Source organism: Chiloscyllium plagiosum, unplaced genomic scaffold (assembly GCF_037043375.1).
Source record: "Chiloscyllium plagiosum isolate Xiang-an unplaced genomic scaffold, Cpla_swu_hap1 HiC_scaffold_13, whole genome shotgun sequence".
Taxonomy (NCBI): domain Eukaryota; kingdom Metazoa; phylum Chordata; class Chondrichthyes; order Orectolobiformes; family Hemiscylliidae; genus Chiloscyllium; species Chiloscyllium plagiosum.
Window position 1 is genome coordinate 25,028,904 of NW_028270151.1, and position 26,149 is coordinate 25,055,052.

Consider the following 26,149-nt stretch of genomic DNA (forward strand, 5'->3'; position numbering starts at 1 on the left):
GTAGGGGGAAGGGGGTAACTGAGAGTGAATGGCAGGGAAAGGGGGTATTGGAGAGTGAGGTGGTGTGGGAATGGAGTATCTGTGAGCAAGGTGGCAGGGGAAGGGGGTAACCAAGAGTGAGGTGGCAGGGAAGGGGGTATCTGAGAGTGATGTGACAGAGAAGGGGGTGTCTGAGAGTGAGGTGACAGAGAAGTGGATGAGGTGTCTGAGAGTGAGGTGGTAGGGGGAAGGGTGTAACCGAGAGTGAGTGGTGAGGAAGGGGTTATCTGAGAGTGAGCTGTTAAGGGGAGGGGTGTATCTGAGAGTAAGGTGGTAAGGGGAGCGGTATGTTACAGGGGCTGGAAAGGAATCTACAAGTGGGAAGGGGGAGGATGATGAAAAAGAGATGCAAACCTTTTAAACTTATTAATGTTGGAACACTCAGCTAACTCGGGACAGGATAAAATGAAATTATTGAGGTAATGAATTTCTGCAAATGAATATGCAATTTCTCGCTTAAGGCTGCACATGTTCAGGAGATGCCATATGAGGAAAATTAACACTGTGTCATTTGTTAAATTTAAGCTTGAGGTTGAGATGTGAATTGCAGTATAAAGTATAACAACTACCTGGTTCCAGCTTTGTGTATAAAATATAAACACATTATCCATGACCAGTCTCACTAAAAGCTGACCTGTAGGTGCAGCAAGCAATTGAAATAAACAAACAATGTGTTGGCATTCACTTCAAGACGATTAGTGTACAGAAGTAAGGATGGCTTACCGCAGTTGTACAGAACTATGAGAACTCACCTGAAAGATAATGTAAGTTTGTTTTCTTTATCTGAGGAGGGATAAACTTGCCATGGAAGGAAACCATATGATCATTTAAATATGGAAACAGAATTAGGCCATTTGGCTCATTGAGACTGCTCCACTACTCTACCATGGCTGATATGTTTTTCAGCCCTATTCTCCTTTTCCCCATAATCCTTGATCCCCTTGCTCATCAAGAATCTATCTCTGTCTTAAATCCACTCAATACCTTGGCCTCCACAGCTCTCTGTGACAATGAGTTCCACAGATTTACGACCCTCCGGCTGGAGAAATTCCGCCTCATTTCAGTTCTAAAGGGTCATCCCTTCTGTCTGAGGCTGTGCACTTGGCTCCTAGTCTCTTTTACTGGTGGAACTATCTTCCTAATGACTATCTCAATATCCTGTAAGTTTCAATGATGTCTCCCCACCTCAACTCCATCAAGTGCAGACTCAGAGTCCTCAAGTACTCCTCATATGGCACGGTGGCACAGTGGCACAGTGGATGGACTGCTGCCTCACAGCGCCTGAGACCCGGGTTCAATTCCCGACTCAGGCGACTGACTGTGTGGAGTTTGCACGTTCTCCCCGTGTCTGCGTGGGTTTCCTCCGGGTGCTCCGGTTTCCTCCCACAGTCACAAAGATGTGCACGTCAGGTGAATTGGCCATGCTAAATTGCCCGTAGTGTTAGGTAAAGGGGTAAATGTATGGGAATGGGTGGGTTACACTTCGGCGGGTCAGTGTGGACTTGTTGGGCCGAAGGGCCTGTTTCCACACTGTAAGTAATCTAATCATATCTCAAGCCTTGCATTCCTGGCATCATTTTTGTGAACATCGTCTGAACTCTCTCCAGAGCCAGCACATTAGCAATCGAGGTTAAGCAGTCTAAGCCCTGGGATGGCAGGATTATTTTATGAGGTGAGATTGAGGAAATTGGGTCTATATTTGTGGAAGTTTAAATGAATGAGAGGTGGGCTACGGGGAGAATGCGGGTAAGTGGAGTTGAAATGCCCTTCAGCCATGATTGAATGGCGGAGTGGACTCGATGGGCTGAATGGCCTTACTTCTGCTCCTATGTCTTATGGTCTCATGGTCTTATTTCACTGATACTTACAAGCGTCCTACAGGCCATGACAAGGTGGATACAGATAAGATGGTTTCTCTGACTGGTGACTCTAGAACCAGTGCACATGACCTCAGGATAAGGGACAGCCATTTAACATTGAGATGAGAAGACATTTCTTCAATCAGATGGTGATGAGAATCTTTGAAGTTTTCTACCCCTCAATAATTGAGTATTACTAAGTGACTGGAGACAAATGACACCAATCAATACTGGGATAATGCAGAAAAGTGGTGCTGAGGAGGTGATTAACCATGATATAATCTTAGAATTTTAGTGTAGAGAAGGAGGCCATTCAACCCATCATGTCTGTACCGGTTCTTGAAAAAGTTACCCAGCTATTTCCATTTCCAACTCGATCTCCATAGCCCTCAGCATTCATCACTTTGAACCATATAACCACTTCTCACTTGAAACCTCAAATGGAAACTGCCTCCACCACTCTCCCAGGCAGCCCATTCTACATCCTAACAACTTTTGCAACTCTCCATTCTGCCAGAAACAATCCTGTGTTCAGAGAGACATGGAAAGTTTTGGCTCTGCAATTTAGAGTCAGAGAGCTGTGCAGCATGGAACCAGACCCTTCAGTCCAACTCATCAATGCCAACCAGGTATCCTAAACTAATCTAGTCCCATTTACCAGCATTTGGCCCTTTCCCCTCTAAACCATTCCTATTCACATACCCATCCAAATGCCTTTTAAATGGTGATTTTCCACTTCCTCTGGTAAATCATTCCACACATACATTATCTTCCGTGTGAAAAAGGTACTCCTTAGGTCCCTTTTAAATCTTGCCGCTCTCACCCTAAACTTATGCCCTTTAATTTTGGACTCCCCCACCCCCAGAAAAAGACCTTGATTATTTATCATATCTATGCCCCTCATGATTTTATAAACTTCTACAAAGTCACCCCTCAGCCTCCAATTTTCCAGAGAAAATGGCCCCAGCCTATTCAGCCTCTCCTATAGCTCAGACCCTCTAACCCTGGCAACATCCTTGTAAATCTTTTCTGAACTCTTTCAAGTTTAACAACATCTTTCCTTTAGCAAGGAGACCAGAATTGAATGCAGTTTTCCAAAAGTGGCTGAACCAATGTCCTGTACAGCCACAACCTGACCTCCTAACTCCTATACTCCTGACTAATACTGGCAAGCATAGCAAGCACCTTCTTCACTACCCCATCTACCTGCGACTCCACTTTCAAGGAACAATGAACTCACACTCCAAGGCCTCTTTTTCGGCAACGCTCCCCAGGACCTTTCCAATAACTGTATTAGTTGTATCTTGATTTGCCTTGCCAAAATGAGGCACCTCACATTTCTCTAGATAAAATTCCATCTGCCATTCCTCAACCTATTGACCCAACTGATCAAGGCCCAGTTGCACCCTGAGTACTGTACCCTTCTTAGTTGTCCTCCAGTTTTGGTGTCATCTGTAAATTTACTAACCATACCTCCTATATTCACATCCAAAACATTCATATAGATGACAAAAAGCCAGTGGACTCAGTACCAAACCCTGCAGCACAGCATTGGTCAGACAACATAAGAACATAGGCATCCAGTCCAAAACGCACCCACCTTCTGTCTCTACCTTCTCGCCAATTTTGTATCCAAATGGCTAGCTCTCCCTGGATTCCATGTGCTCTAACCTTGTTAGTCAGTCTACCATGTGGAACCTTGTTGAATGCCTTACTGAACTCTATTTAGACAACGTCCACTGCTCTGCTTTCATCAAAATTCTTTGTCACTTCTTCAAAAAACTCAATTAAGTTAATGAGACATGATTTCCCGTGCACAAAGCCATGTTGACTCTCCCTAATAAGTCCTTGCCTTTCCAAATACATGTACATCCTGTCCCTCAGGATTCCCTCCAGCTTGCCCACTACTGATGTCAGGCTCTTCAGTCTATAGTTCCCTGGCTTTTCTTTACCACCTTTCTTAAATAGTGGCACCATGTTAGCCAACATCCAGGCTTCTGGCACCTCATCCATGGCTATCGATGACACAATATCTCAGCAAGGAGCCCAGCAATCACTTCCCTAGCTTCCCACAATGTTTTAGGGTACACCTGATCTGGCCCTAGGGATTTATCCAGCTTTATGCATTTTAAGACATCCAGCACCTCCCCCTTTTCAAGGTAACACTATATATTTCCCCAAGCTCTCTAGCTTCTATATCCTTCTCCATAGTAAACCCTGATGCAAAATACTCATTTAGTATCTCACCCATCGCCTGCAGTCCCACCACAGGCTGCCTTGCTGATCTTTAAGAGGTCCTATTCTCTCCCTTGTTACTCTTTTGCCCATAACGTATTTGTAGAAACTATTTGGATTCTTGTTAACCCTGTTTGCTAAACCTACCTCAGGTCCCGTTTTTGCCCTCCTGATTTCCCTCTTAAGTATACTCCTATTATACTCTTCTAGGGAATCACTTGGTCCTTGCTGTCTATGCCTGACATATGGTTCCTTTTTCTTGACGAGAGCCTCAATTTCTTAATCATCTAGCATTTCCTATGCCTACCAGTCTTGCCCTTCATCCTCACTGTACATACTGCCTCTGGACTCTTATATCATTTTTGAAGGCTTCCCAATTTTCAGCTGTCCCTTACCTGCAAATATCCACCCCCAGTAAAATTTATAGAGTTCTTGCTGTATACCGTCAAAATTGGTCTTCCTCCAATTTAGAACTCTGATTTTTAGATCAGGTATATTCTTTTCCATAACTATTTTAAAACTAATAGAATAATGATCACTTACCCAAAAGTGCTCCCCATTGTCACCTCAGTCGCCTGCTCTGACTTATTTCCCCAGAATAGGTCAGGTTTTGCTTATTCTCCAGTAGGTACATCCACACACTGAATAAGAAATTTTTCTTGTACACACTTAACAAATTCATCTCCATCCAATCCCTTAACACTACCTTCCTTTTGCTCCACTTCCCCCTCTCAGAAATGTAGAATGTGAGGAGAACTCAACAGACTGAATGGCCTACTCCAGTTCCTGTGACTCTTGTTCCATAACCACACCAGTCTGTGGGACGGTGTTGGATTTTTGTGTGTAGAAGTGAGAGTCAGTTACATTGAAAAAAAAATTGCCTATCGTATTGTGGCAATTTAAATACTACGGTGTCTAAGAAACCAATAGTTCTATTTGTGTGCTTGCAGCTTTAGGTTTAATGGAGAGTTGATAGCTATTGAAGATACTGATTGATTCACCTGGTTCTGATTCTTTCTGTGTCTAAATACCACATATGTCAACACAAATACAGAAGGCCAGGTCACTATGTGGCTGGATCACCTATTAAGTGAATTGTTGAGAATGACTGAAAAAAAGCCTTGAGAAAGTAAAACAAAAGCCCTTCAGAAAATCTCAGCAAATGCCCTTGAAAAGAAATTGGTTTGTGTCTGAGTAAAGAAATGTCTCCTTATCTTAGTCCTTCACCCTACCCTGAGACTGTGGCCCTGTCACCTCAACTCTCCAGGCAGGGAATACAATCTCTTAGCTTTGTTCTGCCATCGTCTACATGAAACAATATATGCAGAATATTTTCAGTCTTTGCTTCTTACTGTAATTCAGTTTTCAAACTTGTGAGGAACATTGTGGTGAGTTGCTGCTGCCTCAGAATTTCACACTGGGACTTGTGTAAATCTTTCTCTGTTTGGAGTAATTGTTGCTTTAGAGACCTCAACTCTTCCTTCAGGTCCTGGGTTTCCAGATGAGAAAGAGACTTTGCAAAAACTTTCTCTTTCAAACGCAACTTTTTAATCTCCTCCTCTTGTACCTGTCGACAAAACAAATTCTGTTGGACTCAGAAAGTTAAGACTACTCCTGTAATTTAGTTTCCCTGCTTTCTCCTCTTCCACTCTCTTCTTTCATTCCTCCCTCAGATGTTAACTTTTTTTAGGATTCGATATCGTGGGGATTTAGGTGAAGCCCAAATTTCAGCTTCTCACAAATCCCTATTTTTAGATCATGTAAGCACCCTGGGAGCTGTAAAGCCACTGACCTGGAGTTTTGGCTGGGACACCGCTTGATTATAATGGGGGAAATTCCTTGCCAAATGGAGAGTGGTAGATAGCTTTCAAAGCTTGAAGGCCAGTAAGAGTCTTCCCAGTTTGAAAACAGTAGCATACTGCAATAAAGGGGAAATGACTGGGCCATCTTTTCAATAAATTTATTTTTAAGTATCAAGTAAAAAAGCAAAAATGCCGGCCAACAGTGTAGGGATGGAAAGAGATACTCCTGCAAGGAAAATATAAATGGAGAAGGAGGGTCTGAGCAAAGGGAACTTTATGAAGTTAAACAGAAAGAACAAATCAATATGCAGTTTACTCAATGAATAGTGAGAAAGATTAACCAAGGTGTGAAAGGAAAAGACAAAGCATACAAATGTAACAGCACATCATCAAACAGGCTCAGATTAAAAACAAATAGTAAAAAGACAAAAGGCTGTAACATCTTTAGAAATTGGAATGAAAACAGGCCATTCGGTCCCTCAATATGCTCTGCTATTCAACAGGACCATGGATGATCCAACATTCCTCACGTCCACTTTCTTGCCCTTTCCCATAACCCTTGATTCCCCTACTCATCAAGGGTCTATCCTTCTCAGCCTGAAATACACAGACGAACTCCTCCCCCACAACTCTCTCACAAACCTCTGAGAGAAACAAATCCTCTCCATCTCATTCTTGAATTGATACCCCTTTATTCTGAGACTATGGTCCTAGACTTTCCCATGAGGGGAAACATCCTCTCAGCATTTACCCTGTCAAGATCCTTAAGAATCCTATATGTTTCAATGAGATCACCTCTCATTCTGCTAAACCCCAGTGAGTAGATTCCCAACCAGTTTAGTCTTTGCTCATAAGACAATCCCTCCATACTACAGATTATCTGAGTGAACCTTCTCTGAACAGCTCCAATGAAATGATACCTTGCATAAATTACATAATTGAAGACTCTTTATCTGAATGCACATAACATTCAGATGAACATTCAAACTAGCTTGTCAGGGCAATGGGAAGCTGAGGGGCTAACCCAAATTGAAAGGAATTAAAATGGTAATAGAAAATTGAAAAGCTGCTAAGAAAACTAGAAGACAGAAGAAACAAAGACAAGCATCAAGAATGCTTCGAAAGTGGAATAATGTCAAAAAGACAGAGTTAAGGGCACTCTACTTGAAGGCACACAACATTCACAATAAGTAGATGATCGACAGGCACAAACATGAGTTTGATCTAATTTCCATTACAGAAACATGGCTGCACAGTGACCAGGACAGGGAACTAGATATTCAAGAATATTTGACGTTTAGGAAGAACAGACAAAAAGAAAAAAGGAGGTGAAGTTACACTGACAAGAAGGGATTGGATTGGTACATTAGGAAGGGAGGGTCTCAGATCAAAAGAATAACATGTGGAACCTGTTTAAGTCAAGCTAAGAGACAGCAAGGGACAGCAGGCATTGGTTGGAGTTATTTATAGGTCACCAAATAGTAGTGGTTGTGTGGGACTTGGCTTTAATCAGAAGATGAGGGAAGCTTGTAGTTTGTCATACAGTTATCATGGGTAATTTCTGAGTATAGAATGAAAAAATCAGTTGAGCACTAAAGCATTCACACCTCTCCACTCCACAGGTGAAATCAGCTCAGGCTGCACGGGCAAAGTGGGTAAGCCAGAGTCCTCATGCTGTGCATGGGTCAGGGCCAAGGTGGTACCATCAATGCCAACCCAACCTGTTACTCCAAAAATCTACTGACCTTCAGCTTCTTTATCAGCTTCTCTTTAAGTTCCATCCATTGAACCTTTTGATCCTGAGTCTCTTCTTTCAACACCCGCTCCCTGTTACAAAGTGAACAAATCAGGAATATTCACTGAGACATTTTCATAGCATCAGAAATATAACAGCACAGGAAATGACCATTTGGCCCATTGTTCCTTTTTGAGAGACTGACACAACTCATCCCAATCCCCCATCCTCTCTCACTAAACTTCTTCACATTTTATCTCTTTCAAATATTTATTCAGTTAAAACCCTTTTGAAAGTTATTATCGGATCTGCTGCAGTCCAGACCATAACAGCATATCGCTGGAAAAACATCCAACTCATCTCCCGTCTGATCCCTGTGTCAATCAAACCTTAAATCTGTGTCATCCGTTTCCCAACACTCCTGCCAGTGGAAATGGTTTCTCCTTACTTTCCCACACCCAAACCATCTCATGATTTGATTTTGATTTTGATTTGATTTATTGTTGTCACATGTATCTAAGTACAGTGAAAAGTTTTGTTTTGTGAGCAGTACAGGCAAATCATAGCCAACAAGGACATTTTGACCAACTCCGCTAAACTTGGTGCTTTGCTGGAAGGAGAACAAGGTGAAAGTGAGTACTGCAGATTAGAGTCGAGAGTAGGGTGCTGGAAAAGCACAACAGATCAGGCAGCATCCAAGGAGCAGGAAGATCGACGTTTCGGGCAAAAGCCCTTCATCAAGAATGACGCTGGAAGCCTCGGGGGTGGAGAGATAAATGGGAGAGGGGTGGGGCTGAGGAGAAAGTAACTGAGAGTGCATTGGGTAGATGGAGGTGGGAGTAAAGCTGATAGGTCAGGTGGGAGGGTGGAATAGATAGGTGGGAAGGAAGATGGAACAGGTGGGACAGGTCATGAGGTCGGTGCTAAGCTGGAAGGTTGGAACTGGGATAAGGTGGGGGGAGGGGAAATGAGGAAACTGGTGAAGTCCACATTGATGCCCTGGGGTTGAAGTGTTCTGAGGCGGAAGATGAGGCGTTCTTCCTCCAGGTGTCGGGTGGTAAGGAAACAACGATGGAGGAGGCCCAGGATCTGCATGTCCTCGGCAGTTATAGTATTTGGCCATGGGGTGGTGGGGTTGGTTGGTGCGAGTGTCCTAGAGATGTTTTCTGAAGCGTTCTGCGAGTAGGCATCTTGTCTTCCCAGTGTAGAGGAGACCGCACTGGGAGCAACGCATATAGTAAATGACATGTGTGGAAGTGCAGGTAAAACTGATGGATGAGGAAGGCTCCTTTGGAGCCTTGGATAGAGGTGAGGGGGGAGATGTGGGCGCAGGTTTTGCAATTTCTGTGATGGCATGGGAAGGTGCCGGGAGAGGAGGGTGGGTTATTGGGGGGGCATGGACTTGACGAGGTAGTCGCAGAGGGAACAGTCTTTACGAAAATTGGATAGGGGTGGGGAAGGAAATATATCCCTGGTGGTGGGGTCTGTTTGTAGCTGGCAGAAATGGTGGAGGATGATGCGATGTAACCGGAGGTTGGTGGGGTGGAAGGTGAGGACCAGGGGGGTTCTGTCCTTGTTGTGGTTGGAGCGGTGGGGTTTGAGGGAGGAGGTGCAGGGCGTGGATGAAATGTGCTGGAGGCCATCATCAACGTGGGAGGGGAAATTGCAGTCTTTGAAGAAGGAGGCCATCTGGTGTATTCTGTGGTGGAACTGGTCCTCCTGGGAGCAGATGCGGTGTAGGCAGAGGAATTGGGAATAAGGGATAGCACTTTTGCAGGAGGCAGGGTAGGAGGAGGTGTAATCCAGGTAGCTGTGGGAGTCGGTATGATTGTAGAAGATGTCAGTGTTGAGTCGGTCACTGTTGATGGAGATGGAGAGGTCCTGGAAGGAGAGAGAGGTGTCAGAGATGGTTCAGATGAATTTAAGGTCGGGGTGGAATGTGTTGGCAAATTTGATGAACTGTTCAACCTCCTCGCTGGAGCACGAGATGGCAGTCTCGATGGCTGATGCAGTCATCAATGTAGCGGAGGAAAAGGTAGGGAGTGGTGTCAGTGTAACTGTAGAAGATAGACTGTTCGACGTAGACAACAAAGAAACAGGCATTGCTGGGGCCCATGCAGGTGCCCATGGCTACCTGTTTTGTCTGGAAGAAATGGGAGGATTCGAAGGGGAAATTGTTGAGGGTGAGGACCAGTTCAGCCAAACGAATGAGAGTGTCAGTGGAAGGGTACTGGTGGGGACATTAGGAGAGGAAGAAATGGAGGGCTTGGAGGCCCTGGCCATGGCGAATGGAGGTGTAGAGGGACTGGATGTCCATGGTGAAGATGAGGCTGAGAGAATAAGCGTCAGTTCTGTTTTCCAACTGAACCATGCTGTCAGAGGGTAGATCTTATCATTTTTGGTCACAATTGCAGTTTATTGTACAAGTCTTGGCTAATACCTGATTACCCATCCTCCACGCCTAGGGTTCATATAATTCCTACAGTATGGAAACAGGCCCTTCGGCCAAGAAGTCCACACTGACCCTCTGAAGGGTAACCCACTAGACCCATTCCCCTATCCTACTACCCTCCATTTACCCCTGGCTAATGCATCTAATCTATGCAAACCCTGAACACTATGGGCAATTTTACCTTGGGCAATTCACCTAACCTACACATCTGAAGGGTGGCATGTTGGCTCATTGGTTAGACCTGCTGCCTCACAGTGTCAGGGACCTGGGTTTGATTCCTGCTTTGGGTGACTGTCTGTCTGGAGGTTGCACATTTGCCCCATATCTGCATGGGTTTACTCCAGCTGCACTGGTTTCCTCCCACAATCCAAATGATGTGCAGGTCAGGTGAATTGCCTATAATGTTAGGTGTATTAGTCTGGGTAAATATAGGTAGGGGAATGAGTCTGGGTGGGTTACTCTTCGGAGGGTTGATGCAAAATGAGTCATAGAGATGTGCAGCACAGAAACAGACCCTTCAGTCCAACTTGTCCATGCCAACCAGATATCCCAACCCAATCTATCCCATTTGCCAGCACCCGGCCCATATCCCTCTAAAGCCTTCCTATTCATATACCCATCCAGATGCCTTTTAAAAGTTGCAATTGTACTAGCCTCTACCACTTCCTCTGGCAGCTCATTTCACACACGCACAACCCTTTGCGAGAAACAGTTGCCCCTTAGGTCCTTTTTATATCTTTTCCCCTCTCATCGTAAACCTGTGCCCTCTAGTTGTGGACTCCCCCACCCAGGGGAAAGACTTTATCTTTTTACCCTATTCATGCCCCTCATGATCTTATAAGCCTCTGTAAGGTCACCCCTCAGCCTCCGATGCTCCAGGGAAAACAGCCCCAGCCTATTCCACCTCTCCTTATAGCTCAAATCCTCCAACCCTGGCAACATCCTTGTAAATCTTTTCTGAATCTTTTCAAGTTTCACAACATCTTTCCGATAGGGAGGAGACCAGAATTGCATACAATATTCCAACAGTGGCCTCACCAATGTCCTGTACAGCCACAACATGACCTCCCAACTCCTGTGCTCAATGCTCTGATCCCCCGAAAGGCCTGTTTCCGTATTGTAGGGAATTTAATCTAATCTATTCTTTGGATTGTGGGAGGAAACCGGAACACCAGGAGGAAACCCACGCAGATACAGAGCGAATGTGCAAACTCCACACACACACAGTCGCCTGAGGCTGGAATCAAACCAGGTCCCTGGTGCTGTGAAGCAACAGTGCTCACCACTGAACCACTATGCTGCCCACGGCGGAACGCACTAATGGTGCATCGTTTTATAAAAGGAGATGTGACCATTACAGACACAGCCAGCATTTATTGGCCATCTCTGATTGCCATGGAACTGAGTGGCTTGCTAGACTTTTTAATGAGCTGTTAAGAGGTAACCACATTGCTGTAGATCTGGAGTCACAGATAGGCCAGCACAGCTAAGGATGCAGATTTTCTTCCCTAAAGGGCATTATAGTGTCATAGATCGAGTCATACGGCACAGAAGCAGATCCTTTGGTCCAACTCGTCCATGCTGACCTGGTATAGCAACCTTATCAGGCAAATAGGACTAGCCTGACCTACATATCCCTGGACACTATTAGGCAGTTTAGCATGGCCAATTCCTGCTCATCTTTGGACTGTTGCAGGAAACCGGAACATGCAGGGTAAAGTCATACAGACACTGGGAGAATGTGCAAACTACATACAGTCACTCAGGATGAGAATTGTGCCCAGGTCCCTGATGCAGTGAGGCACCACTGAGCCACCATCCCCCCATTAAAGAAATATTAGCCTAATGTGGGAAACCATTCCTCATAATTTCACCCCAGGTATTATTTTAGTGAATCTTCTCTGCACCCAAGGCTAGTATTTCCTTCCCAAAGGTTTAGTGCCCAGTACTGAATGCAATGACTTTAAATGGCATCTAATCAGAGCTTCTTAAGACTTTAACATAATTTCCAAACTCCTACCCTCCAGTCCCTCCATGCAGAAGCAAACTCAGATGGGGAAGCAGTTCCATTTACCATAAAGTACGGAGTTCAGTTTGGAGGTGAGGAAGGGAGGTTATTGGCTGGTGGTGGTACACAGTAGGTTAGAGGGAGCTGTCTGTGAAGGGGTCCATGGGCTAAACATGGAGTTTCCAGGAAGCATTTGGCACCATATTACATAGAACATAAAAAGGTACAGCACAGAACAGGCCCTTTGGCCCACGATGTTGTGCCGAGGTTTAATCCTAATGTAAAATATAGTAACTTAACCTATGCACCCCTCAACTCACTGCTATCCATGTGCATGTCCAGCAGTTGCTTAAGTATCCCCAATGACTCTGTTTCTGCCACCACAGCTGGCAAAGCATTCCATGCATTCACAACTCTCTGCTTAAAGAACCTACCTCTGATGTCTCATTTATACCTTCCTCCTAATATCTTCAAACTATGAGTTCTCGTACCAGTCAATCCTGCCCTGAGGAAAAGTCTCTGGCTATTGACTCTATCTATTCCTCTCATTATTTTGTACACCTCGATCAGGTCTCCTCTCTTCCTCCTTCTCTCCAGAGAGAAAAGTCCGAGCTTATTCAACCTTTCTTCATAAGGCAAACCCTCTAGTCCAGGCAGCATCCTGGTAAACCTTCTTTGCACCCTCTCCAAAGCCTCTGTATCTTTCCTATAGTAGGGCGACCAGGACTGGAAACAATATTCCAAGTGTGGTCTCAGCAGGGACTTGTGGAGCTGCAGCAAAACCTCATGGCTCTTAAACTCGAACCCCCTGTTAATGAAAGCCAAAACACCATATGCTTTCTTAACAACCCTATCCACTTGGGTGGCAACTTTGAGGGATCTATGTACTTGCACACCCAGGTCCCTCTGTTTCTCCACACTGCCAAGAATCCTATCTTTAATCCTATATTCAGCATTCGAGTTCGACCTTCCAAAATGCATCACTTTGTATTTATCCACGTTGAACTCCATCTGCCATTTCTCAGCCCAGCTCTACATCCTCTGCATGTCATGCTGCAGCCTGCAATAGCCCTCGATGCTATCAACAGCACCTCCAACCTTTGTGTCATCTGCAAATTTACTAAGCCACCCCTAAACCTCGTCATCCAAGTCACTTATAAAAATTACAAAGAGCAGAGGCCCAAGAACAGAGCCCTGCAGGACCCCACTCAACACTGACCTCCAGGCAGAATACTTTCCATCTACAACCACTCTCTGCCTTCTGTCAGCCAGCCAATTCTGAATCCAGGTGACCAAATCTCCCTGTATCCCACACTTCCTGACTTTATGAATGAGCCTACCATGGGGAACCCTATGAAATGTCTTGCTGAAGCCCATAAACACCACATCCACTGCTCAACCGTCGTCGACCTGTCTTGACACCTCCTCAAAGAACTTAATAAGATTTGTGAGGCATGACCTGCCCCTCACAAAACCATAAGGGGAAGAGGGAAATAAATGAATAATAGAAGGGCACTGGTTGACATTCTGGGTTCTTGGGGAGTGGAGGTGAAGGAATATGGGAGATGGTTGAGGATATCAGAAGGAGTTGGCAGTGCTAGGGGAGACAGAGTGGGTGGGTTAAAGGGAACCCGGGTGGACAGGCACGGGAGCTGACACTGGTGGCTGTGCCCCTTACCTTTCCAAAGCTTCAGACATTACTTTTTTTTTCTCCCGTTCCCACAGCTGGACAACGCTCAGTCTCCTCAGCCTGCCATGTGTAAGAGTATTCACAACAAAGGAGAGAAAATTACTGAGGAACTCAGAAATCAAAACTGGAAAATGTCCAGACAACGCAGTTAGTATAGTTTTATAACTTCTCAGCAATGCTCTAAGCTTTACACAGATAGAGTTGGCAGCTTAAAGCACTGGAGAATTGGCAAGATATTCCAAAATTAGTGTGGGAAAGGTGGTCCAACTGTGCCACCCTTTCCTGGCCTGAGTCACCCAATGTTGAGCCATTAATCCCTCAAAAACAGTCCCATTAAAAGGAGTGTCTTTCCCGTACTTGATGCCAGACTCCCAAAGCATCTTGTCCAGTTGGAACTCAGTCAGGGAAGGATACTCATGGCAGAGCAATGGTCACACTCTGAGGATGTGTATAAGATTATAAGGAGCATAGATAGGGTGGATAGGAAGCCACTTTTTCCATTGGTTGAGGGGTCAATAATCAGGGATTTAAGGTAAGAGGTAAAAAGCAAAAAGGAAATCTGAGGAGATATTTTCTTAGCGTGTTTTGAGAAGATTTGTAGCTCAGTTAGAGGTTCTGTATGTAGGTTTGCTCGCTGAGCTGGATGGTTCATTTCCAGACGTTTCGTCACCCTACTAGGTAACAGCTTCAGTGGGCCTCCAGGCGAAGCACTGTTAATAATTCCTGCTTTCTATTTATATGTTTGGATATCTTTGGGTTGGTGATGTCATTTCCTGTGGCGATGTCATTTCCTGTTCTTTTTCTCAGGGGGTGGTACATGGGGTCTAACTCGATGTATTTGTTGTTAGAGTTCCGGTTGGAATGCCATGCTTCTAGGAATTCTTGTGGGTGTCTCTGTTTGGCTTGTCCTAGGATGGATGTGTTCTCCCAGTCGAAGTGGTGTCCTTCCTCATCTGTATGTAAGGATACTATTGAGAGAGGGTCATGTTGTTTTGTGGCTAGTTGATGTGCAAGGTCTGTAACAAACACTACATTGGATAAACAGACAGAAAACTAGCTACCCAGGATATATGAATATCAATTAGCCACAAAACGACATGACCCTCTCTCACTAGTATCCTTACATACAGATGAGGAAGGACACCATTCGACTGGGACAACACATCCACTCTAGGATAGTCAAATAGAGACATGCATGAGAATTGCTAGAAGCATGGCATTCCAACCAGAACTCTATCAACAAACACATCGAGCTACACCCCATCTACCACCCCCTGAGAAAAAGAACAGGAAATGACATCGCCACAGGAAATCATATCACCAACCCAAAGAAACCCAAACATATAAATAGAAAGCAGGAATTATTAACAATTCTTAGCCCGGGGGCCACTGAATATGTTAGCTAGTAGGGTGACAAAACATCTGGAAATGAACCTTCCAACTCAGCGAGCAAACCTACATCCAGAGATATTTTCTCCCCCAGATGATGGTGGGAGCTGGAAGCTCACTGCCTGAAAGGATGGTTGAGTCAGAAACTCTCATAATGTTTAAGCAGTGTTCAGATATTCACTTGAATCGCTGTATTCTCCAGGACTATGGGTTAAAATCTGGAAAATGTGTTCAGTGTCATCAGATCTGAGGTGGCCAGCACAAACACGATGGGTCAATTGGCCTCTTTCTTTGTGTTAAACGTTAGTGAGATCAAATATAGTCGTGGACTCATGAGAGCTCCTGCAGCAAAATGGAGAAATGTTCATTTAGAAAGACAATGAACACATCTAGAGACTTCTTCCAGAACATACTGAGGTAAGGTTGAAGCACCGAGGGGGTAGATCTAAACAACCAATCCAAACAACCCATCAACATGACTCTTTAAGCACCACATACCTTATGCTGGTGTATAGTCTGCAGATCTGTCCTGGATTGCCAGCCATCTCAGATTGCATTGAATGGGAGCCAGAGCAAGTCACCACTACTGAGGGACTGCCCAAGAAAAAGGACAATTGTGGCGTGGTTTATTGTATGGAGCCAATGTGTGGGGCAGAGTGCTGGTGTGTGTGAGTGTCTGTGTCTGTGACTCACCGGGCAATCTCTTCATTTTTCTCTTTCACCTGAAGCTGCATTGTCCCCAGGACAGCTCGCATCACAGATATGTCTTTACATTCAGCCTTCATCTTCATCAAGGACCTCTTCTCCTCCCAGATCATCTCTGGAAAAAGCAGTTCAGCTTTAAAAATGGAACTATTTGATCCACGAGCCATCTACTCACTCAGGAATCTACGGTGATGCAAAGAACTTTCAGAAAACGTAAAATACCAATCAGCTATCAGCTTGTTCCAATTTTCATTGATCTGAACCCCAGCAAATCATTCTCTGACACCTTTCAACACCTTCCTCCATTGATGTATCTGAATGGATCGTGAACCCTATCTGCAGGAAATACACTCTCCATGTTCACATTCATCAATATTTTTCTTAATTTCATGATACTGGTTCTGGTGGGGATAGTGTTATTCACTCATGTCTTACTGCCATCGCTTCCCCTTTTTGGTATCATACTGGTGGATCTATGTTGTGAACCTTAACACAATTAAACATGTGTTTTTCTCCTTGTTTGCTCACAAAATACACTCCATCATAAACATCTGCAATAACCTGGATCTGACACCTACCTGATCATTCCCCCCTAACCCCCTGGATCTTCCTTCTGTCCTCTCTTATTTCAGTTCTTAGTTGCTCAGCTCAATGTCAGTCTGATGCTGTACTCCAAAGGCTTCTGTAACTTTCATCCCGTGTATACTGGTGCTGTGCTCAGAGCTCTTGCAGTGGCAAGATCAGTCATATTGTCACTCCATTGGACCTTACTGACTCTCTGAGCTCCTGCAACCAAAGGTATACAATAATGAAATGTTTAATAAAGTGTTTCTGTTGCCTCTTGGAGGCTCCTTCCACAACTGAGTTCTAAGTGGAGCAATTGCTTCAGGAGTCTGGCATTAGACGCACAAAAGATGTCTCGCCCAGCTGCATTAGGTCATGTGACCTCTCAGGCCTGCTCCACCATTAAATACTCTTATCGCTGATCAGATTTTACCCTCCCCTGCACGATCCTGCATATCCCAATCATCTTTTACCCCTTTGCTTCTCAAGAGTCAACCACGTTTGCCTTAAAAATCTTCAAAGCTTCTACATTGAAGAAGCAGGATCCAAAGATTCATGGCCTTCTGAGACAATTTCTCCTGATCTCGGTCTTGAATTGGCAGCTCCCAATTTTCAAATGGTGACCCCCAGTTCTAGATTCTCCCAACAGGAGAAACATCAGTTCGTCAAGGCCCTTCAGAATTTTAATTATTTTGAACCAGCCCTGTTTGGGAATATCACTACACATCTCTAGGGAAGTGGGACTTGTGCCAGAACCTTCTAGCCTGGAGGTAGGGACTCTACCACTGACCCACAAGAGTTCCCTCAGGAGTTTATATGTTTCAATCAATCCTAATCTTACTCCAATAGCTGTCCAATAGCATCATAATTGCCAGCACTCCAAAACCAAATTTTGCGACCTCTGACCCCGAATATTTTTACTTTTCTGATTGAAAATGGGACTTTCAAACTTACCAAGCACTTTCGACATGTGCAAGGTTCTGCTGGGTCCCTTCAGCTTTGTATTCTGAATGAGGGAGAACAGACTAGTTGTTAATTTTTGTTACCATTGGCCTGTATTGTTACTCTATTGTTCAATGTTTGTAGGTTTCAGAGATGGGGATATCAGCATTGTTTATCCCACAACTGCACACCGTGACAGCAAAGATCCACCAAAATGCAAACTATTCCCCTATCATGGCTGTATAAAAACCAACAGAACTGCAGATGCTGTAAATCAAAAGCAAAATCAGAAATTGCTGGAAAAGCTCAGCAGTTTGGCAGCATCTGTGAAGAGAAATCAGAGTTAACGTTTTGGGTCCAGTGACTCTGATTTCTCTTCACACATGAGCTTTTCAAGTAATTTCTGATTTTAGAATTAGAATCCCTACAGTGTGGAAACAGGCCTTTCGGCCCAACAAGTCCACACCGGCCCTCCGACGAGTAACCCACCAAGACCCATTCTCCCACCTGGTCACCTATATTTATCCCTGAGCGCAATGGGCGATTCAGCATGGCCAATTCACCTAACCTACACATTTTTAGATCATGAGAGGAAACCGGAGCAAACCCATGCAGGCACAGAGAGAATGTGCAAACTGAACACAGGCAGTCATCCAAGGCTGGAGTCAAACCCAGGTCCCTGGCGCTGTGAGGCAGCAGTGCTAACCCCTGAGCCACCGTGTCCGATTTGTCCCCATGTTGACTGACTGGGATTGATAATTTGCGCATAATTTGTAAAACATAACTATCTGACACTCACAACATTTCTAAGTTCTGAAGAAGGGTCACTGGACCCAAACATCAACTCTGCTTTCTCTTCACAGAAGATGCCAGAGTTTTCCCAGCAATTACTGTTTTTGATTTTCTTGGAAAAACCATCCTCCTTTTACTGGGACACTGTGTTGCAGTTTCAATTAATAGCTCTTTATGCTGTAGTTCACAGATACCCTATTTAAATAAACTGGTGACTGTCATGAAGGGTTCATAATTACTTTTTTGAGACTTACATTTTAGAAGTTCCATGGAAATACCTGAACTTTTTTCTTTAAAAAGGGACACTGAATGGTTACTTTGTAAATATTAGGAATAGCTTAGAAAACCCCATAGTTTCATCAACATATTGAATTAACTTCTGGGGAAACAAATGGCTGGAACCAGGAAACAGCTAGTTTCAACTTGGACAATGCAGTTCCAGGATATAGTTTGGATATTGTTTGGGGTGTCAGCTGGGGAAATATCTGCTGAAGAAAAGGCTGCAGAGCTCATTTGAAATACACTTGATGTGAATCCAGTAGGAAACTTGATTGTTCTCTTGAAAAGTGTCTGGAAGACTCCTCAATGATATGTTTTCTAAACAGGCAATGTTGACCAAAACCCCATGGATAACTACATGGGTGAGTTACTCTTCGGCGGGTTGGTGTGGACTTGCTGGGCTGAAGGGCCTGTTTCGATACTGTAGGGAATCTAATTGAGTACTGACACATGAGTACTGACTTTCTATGTTTGTCAGAATGCCAGATCAACAGCCACTTATCATTTCACACTATGTGCATACTTTGCTTCAAGTATAGCCAATACAGGCCTTTTTTCACAAGTCAATCACTGCAGAAGGAAATCAGTCATTTTCCACTTTGTTTGATGTGTGTGCATGCACTTTGGATTATTTAAAGGTTGCATTTTTATTAAACTATTACAAACTTTATGTGTTAGCAAGGTTTGCACCTTTGTGGATACATTTTATTTTACAATAAAACAATCATTTACTTTGTAATAAAGAAATCTGGTTGACTGATATTTTAATTCTAAATCTAACATTGAGAAAGCATATGACTTGCAATATTGGGAATTGGGTAAAGCAATTAAAATTTGTTGTGACCCATGGAGTAGTGGCTTTCCAAATAGATAATGCATTCATACCATCTCAGTCATAGTATAATTGTTTACAGTCACAGTACATTTTCACTATAGGGTAAAGCTCCTTCTTCACTATGCCCATCAAACAGTCCTAGAACAGTTATAGCACAATGTTAAAAACAGAATAAAACTATCCTCATCAAAACCACCAGGATAGGTACAGCATATGGTTAAATACAAAGTAAAGCTCCCTCTATTCTTCCATACCAGAAGTATAGCTACTTCTACACTGTCCCCATCAAACTCCCCAGGACAGGTACAGCACAGGATTAGATACAGAGTAAAGTTCCCTCTACTCTTTTATACTGAAACTACACGGCCCCACCAAACTCTCCCAGGACAGGTACAGTATGGGGTTAGATACAGAATAAAGTTTCCTTGACACTGTCCACATCAAACATCCCAGGACAGCTGCAATGTGGGATTAGACATAGAGTTAAGCTTCATCTAATCTGTCCACATCAACCACCTCCAGGACAGGTACACCTCTTCAATTATTATCCAGGACACCAGATTTTTTTTTACTTCTATGTTTCTTACATCGATGATTTATTTTTGATAAACTTACTTCAAGATGTTTGCAGACTTCCCTTTTACATTCCTCCAGTTTCTTGATCAACTGCTCAAGAAGTGATGAGTTGCCTGGCATTGGCTGAAAGTGCTGTAAGAACACACAAAACATCATCGCAGTACTGCAACTTACCCTCTGGCATGGGCAGACTAGATCATAACGTACTCGTCCCCTACAGCCCTCTGCTGTCTCCCATAATTGAATCTTCTCAGAAAGTTGGTTGAGGAGGACATTGATGGACAGCTGATATATATGGGCCTTTACTGTTACCCGATGCTAGTTGGCTATTCCACCAGGAGAGGAAGTATTTTGGTCTTCGATATCCTAAATCCCACTGCAAAGCAGATGCAGTGGTTCCAGCTATAAGACCTTCATGTTCTCAACCTCTATGGATCAGAACCATTTGCCAAATTATCCATCACAGATCTTTCTGCTTTGCTGTCAGAATATAGAAACAGGAAGTGGTCTTTCAACCATTCAAACCTGATTTACCAGTCAGTGAGATCATGACTGATCATTAACTCCAATTATCACATTTGTCACACATCTTTTTCTGTGCTTATTAAACAAAACCCAACTTGTGATTGCTAGCATCATGTAAAGGAGATAGGAGTAGCAGGCTCATTTTACTCTGTGATATTCATCACCACAAACCAGACCCCCCTTCATGGGGTTGGATCTTATATCATGGTGGGTGTCCCTGCCATGCCCCCAACTCCTCTGTCAATGTATCAATAGCAAGCCTGCCCTCAACCTGTAGGGCGACCCTATAACCAATTCACAGTCAACAAGCTGTTAACTGTCAGGAGTCAAACCTTCCACTCTCATTTGAGGAGGGCATTGTACCTCTGACATATGTGGGGCTCACCAAACAACCAGCAGCTCTCTGGTGTCAAGAGCACCACTTGTAGCTACTGGGCCACTACTAGGACTGTAATCTATCTCACATAAGATGCTGTTAAGTTAATATGAAGTTAAGGGAGGTATAGTGGAGGAGCAGGTCCCATGGAGAGGTGGTACATGGGAGACTGAGGTGGGCAGGACAGTGGAGACTGCTGGAGAAATGTGGGGCATAAAACTGGGCACGCACCCACACCAGAGATAGCTCTCTCTTCTTCATCACCAACCTGCACTGTGTGAGCTCTTACGCTGAATATTTGTCGTATGCCTCTTAGCCATTGGTTCCAACCCTGAGGTGCCGTTGTAATGTCCATAAGCTAATCAGCCAAGGGCATTAATGGTTCTGGAGACATAAGCCAGTCCAACACCACATTCCTGATGAAGGGCTTATGCCTGAAACATCAATTCTCCTGCTCCTCAGTTGCTGCCTGATCTGCTGTGCTTTTCCAGCACACACTCCCGACCAACACCACCTTCACGACTGTTATACCTTCTGTGGTTGTGGCAAGGCCTGGTATCATGATGGGCATGGTATTGTGGCATTCCACAGGCCCTCCCACTGCCAAATGACTCAATCAATCACTAAATAGATTACATCTGCATATTTAGTTAACCAGGAAGAGTCAACAAGGTATTATTAAAGTGAATTCACGTTCAACCAATTTCTTGGAGTTCTTTGAAAAAGTGACACATACTGTAAATAAAATGGTGTCTGTAGACTATTATATATAGATTCCCAGAAGGCATTTGATAAGATGCCACATCAGATGTTTTGCAGACAATAAAAGCTCATGATAAAGGGGTAATATATCTGCTTGTTAGAAGATTAGCTGCTTGGCCAAAACAAAGAATGTGTCAAATCTAATTGGAAGGGTGTGAAGAATCAAGCCCCACATATGTCTTTAACAGCAACAATGTTTTACAACTTCTATCCTAGGTAAGAGGAATTAAAAATTAAAATTAGAATCACTCTTTTAAGATGGTGATGAGGTGAAACTTTTCTCTTTCAGAGTTGTTCGACTTTGGAGCTCTGGCTAAGAAGTCAGTTGTGATAGGATCTTTAAATATTTTAGGACAGATTCTTGTTTAACAGGAGAATCAAAGTAAACAGGAAGTAAATCAGAATGTAAAAGTTGAAACAAACAGATCAGATCTAATTTTATTGAATGGCAGAGTAGGCTTCAGAAGCTGACTGGTCAACTCTGTTTCTAGTTTGTGTATATATACGATGGTCAAATCTTGAGTTATTATGTTTAATGGTTGCACAGCATCCAATGCTAGTCATGATATCTCTGATTCTGAAGCAGCTCTATTCAGACACAGCAAGACCTGGGCAACATCCAGATTGGGCTGACAAGTGGCAGGTACCACACAGTGTCAGGCAATGACTGTCTCTAACAAAGAAAAATCTATCCATTGTCCCTTGACATTGCTGGTATGTGTCACAAATGATGCCGAATATTGTGCAATCATCAGTGAACGTCCCGACTTCTGACCTTATGATGGAGGGAAGGTCATTGCTGAAGCAGCTGAAGATGGTTGGGCCTGGGACACAATGCTGAAGAGTTCCTGCAGTGACAGATTGGAACTGAGATCATTCAATTCCAACTTCCTTGATGCCAGGTATATCTCAAATCCTCAATTCCCATTGACTCTAGTTTTACCATGGCTCCTTGATAACGTACTGATCAAATGCAGCCTAAGTGTCAAGGGCAGTCACTGACCTTTCTGAGATTACTCCTGATCTCATTGAGCAGTAATACAGGCTTTAGATGCTGAATGGTCTCTTCCTATTACTATGTACCATCCCAACCAACCATTTCCCAGCATGAGGTCAACTCTACACATTGAGGCATTGAACTGTAATCTCCCTGGTCTGCTTCTCCCAGATACATTAGGCTTTTTGTTGTACTCACCAAATAGTTCATCCTCTGAATGAGCTGTGGAGCTTTGTTGGGCAGCTGCTGGGAATCAGTGGTTAGCGTTTCATCCAATGAATCAAGGAAATCCCCTACAGCCTTCCGCAATCCTGCTAAACCTGGAGATTCGGATCGGGAATCCATTTGCGGTGTTGCAAGAACCGAGTATCTGGAAAGCCAGGAGTTGAGCTATCTTGTTTGTGTTATTATCCCAGCTGATGCTCCTGTTGAAAACGTCAGATCCCAGACTGAAATCTGGCTTGACAACTCTTTGTTTTTAAAGTGGTGGTCTGTCACTGAAACACAAGTATGCAGTGCTGCAGATTTGATTTTAACAATAAAACAGAAGTTTATCAGGTTAAAAAGTCACAGAGTCAGGCACCTACAGAAGCCTTTTGGCATATTGTGTCCATATTAGTGATCACAGACATATCCTTTCTAGTTCCATTTCCAACGTTTAGCCTGTAGTTTGAAGTGGTTGTCTAAATATTTCTCAAATGATGCAATTGTTCCTACCTTTCAGTCGATAAGTTCCAGACATCCACTACCCTCTGGTATAAAGGTACTTTCATATAGCCCCTCCAGATTTCCTCCCCCCACACTTACCTTAAATTTATACCCCTTGGTTTGATTATGGAAAAGTCCCAGAAGATGGGAATATAACATCCATATTCAAAAAGGAAGCAAGGTAGTTTGGTCATTATAAGCCAGTTAGCTTAACATCATTAGGAAAATGTTAGACACTATATAAAAAGTGTAATAGCAGAATATTCGGAAACACAGAATATAATTAAGAAGAGTAGGCATGGCTTCATGAAGGGGAAATTATGTCTGACAAATTTATTAGAATATTTGAGGAGGTAATAAACAGGATAGATAAAGGGGAACCAATGGATATAATATAATTGGATTTCTAAATAATGTTTGATACATTATCATATATCAGGCTACTTAACAAGTTAAGAATCTGTGGTGTTATGGGTAGTCAGTTAGCATGGATAGATATTGACTAACTGTTAGAAGACAGCGAGTTGAGTTAAAAGGGAAATGGTGAATAGTGGTAATATCACTGGTCTAATAATCCAGAGCCCTTTGGGACAATGTGGTGGTGGGGGGGCTACAATAACCTAGAAGATATATTAATAACTTGGATAAAGAAAGTAAATGTTCCATCATAAAGTTTGTGGATGATACGAAAATAGCTGGAGGGCAACTGGGAGGGTCATACAATGAGATTGCGAAGGACTATAGACAAGGCACGTGAATGGACAAAAACTTGGAAGATGGAATATAATGTGGGAAAATGTCAGGTTATGTTCTTTAGAAGGAGGAATAGAAGTGCTCAATATGATATAAATGTGGAAAGACTGCAGAAAGTCACAAACACCAAGGGATCTGGGTGATTTGCATGAATCACAAAAAGCTCGCATCCAATTTACTTGGGTAGTAGAGAAGGAAAATAGGATATTGGTCTTTGTTTCAATGGGAATGAAGTATAAAAATGGGGAAGTCTTGCTCAAAGTACATGAAGTACTGGTTAGACCATGCTAAATCTGTTTTTAGAATTTTCAGCATGAATTCAGAGTCAGTCCAGTTTGAAGGAGGTGTTTACCAAAGAACTAGCATTTCTATAGCACTATTTGCATCCTCAAAATGTCCCCAAACCCTTCACAATCAATAAAGGACATTTCTTAGAATCCCTAGAGTGTGAAAGCAGGCCATTCAGCCTATTGAGTCCACCCCGACCCTCCAAAGAGCATTCCACTCAAAACCACCTATCTACCCTGTTCCTGTCACCCCGCATTTCACCTGGCTAAGCCAATTATACAATGGGCAATTCAGCATGGCCAATCCACTTAAGCTGCACATCTTTGGACAGTGGGAGGAAACTGAAGCACCTGGGGGAAACCCACGCAGACACACAAACAGTTGAACCTGGGTCCCTATTGCTGTGAGGCAGCAGTACTAGCCACTCAGCCACAGTGTCACCTCAATCATTAAGTAAAATTACTATTTCAACAGCCAGTTTACGCAGGCAAAATCCAACCAAGAACACTGTGATAAATGAACCACCCTGTTGTTTTGGGCGATGACGATTTAGGGTTAAGTGCAATTTGTGCATATGCTCTGCTCTTCTTCATGCAGGTACCTGGAGCTCTCTGCATCCAGCTAAGCAGGTAGATGGGGTCTCAGTTTATCATCTACCTCAACCACACAGCCATAAGTGACAGGATGGATACCTTGGCCTGTTTCTGCACTGTATACCTGATATGATTATTCTCTGCTTCGAGTGTGATGTATAAAACCTCTAACTTACACTCGAGTGGCATTGCTGATTCAAACTACTGTGGAACAAATTTAGAATCGCTACTTGCTGTAGTATTGGTTGTAAATGAATGTCAAGCAGCAGAGAAACTGAAAACAGGCTATAATGAAAGATTGTAATACTCACATAGTCAGTAACTTTACATTTGTCGCACTAATTAAACAGTTAATTCATCAGTTGATTCACTCACATAATACACAAATTCCAAGGATTCTGATTCAGCTAACAATTTCTCCCTCGCACAGGATTTTCACTGTCTCTACTTTTTCCTTCTTTCTGCCTTTCACTGTCTGGTGTTTTCTCGTGACTTCATTTCCTCGTGGTCTTCTCAGTGTTTAGCTTTTGTTTAATTCTCACCTCCAGCTTTCTGAAACAGGAAACATGCTCTCACCTCCTCATGGCCTCACTGCTCCGTACCGCTATTAACTATTCCAGATTACAACTCTCTTTCGCTTCTCTAATTCTCACCTCTGATGCATCCCAATTTCCATTGCTCTCCTGTCGGTGGTTGGGCATTCAGTTGCCTGGGCCTTAACCCCTGGAATTTCAGTGCCTTTGCCTCTCTCTTCCCTCTTTTAGGTCAATCCTTTAAATTTACCACTTTGACCAAAACTTTAATCTCCTGTCCTTATATCTCTTTATGCTGTTCATGTAAGATCTTTGTTTGATAACACTTTTGCTAAGCATCTTGGGAAATTTTTTTGAGGACATTAAAGGCACCATGTATAACTTAACATCCTGTTAGCATTGCCAACCCTTGCGTCTTTCGATGCTGTCGATCGTGGCATTTCTTTCGGTCTCCTTCCCCTACCTGTTTGTCTCCCTCTCTCTCTCCTCACAGTCTTGTCCTGAGATGGTTGTTTCTTTCTGTTCCTGTCTGATGGCACTCTGTGTGTGAGCCTGGCTCAATCTGTGTGAGTGCCTTTTCGGGCATTGGCTAATTATTAATATTGACACCACTCAGGCATATCACCACTGGAAACCTTGATCATATCAAGCCAACACAATTTACAGCCTGCTGCCTCCCATCTCTTAACTACATCTCACAGCCCTTTGTAGT

At 43.5% G+C, this 26,149-nt stretch overlaps 1 protein-coding gene across 1 annotated transcript in view; it reads right to left on the reverse strand.

Moving 5' to 3' along the window:
* The window catches only part of LOC122556121 (uncharacterized), a 31,980-nt gene extending 8,927 nt beyond the window's left edge, over positions 1-23,053 (reverse strand). Inside the window, exons 1-7 of the mRNA XM_087993373.1 lie at positions 22,761-23,053; positions 19,942-20,034; positions 17,433-17,484; positions 15,903-16,029; positions 13,809-13,880; positions 7,681-7,762; positions 5,486-5,700 (exon numbers count right to left, since the gene is read on the reverse strand). Of these exons, the coding sequence (XP_087849499.1) occupies positions 5,486-5,700; positions 7,681-7,762; positions 13,809-13,880; positions 15,903-16,029; positions 17,433-17,484; positions 19,942-20,034; positions 22,761-22,907 (788 nt within the window). The 5' untranslated portion in view covers positions 22,908-23,053. The remainder of the gene's footprint in view (positions 1-5,485; positions 5,701-7,680; positions 7,763-13,808; positions 13,881-15,902; positions 16,030-17,432; positions 17,485-19,941; positions 20,035-22,760) is intronic.
* Between the last annotated feature and the right edge of the window lie 3,096 nt (positions 23,054-26,149).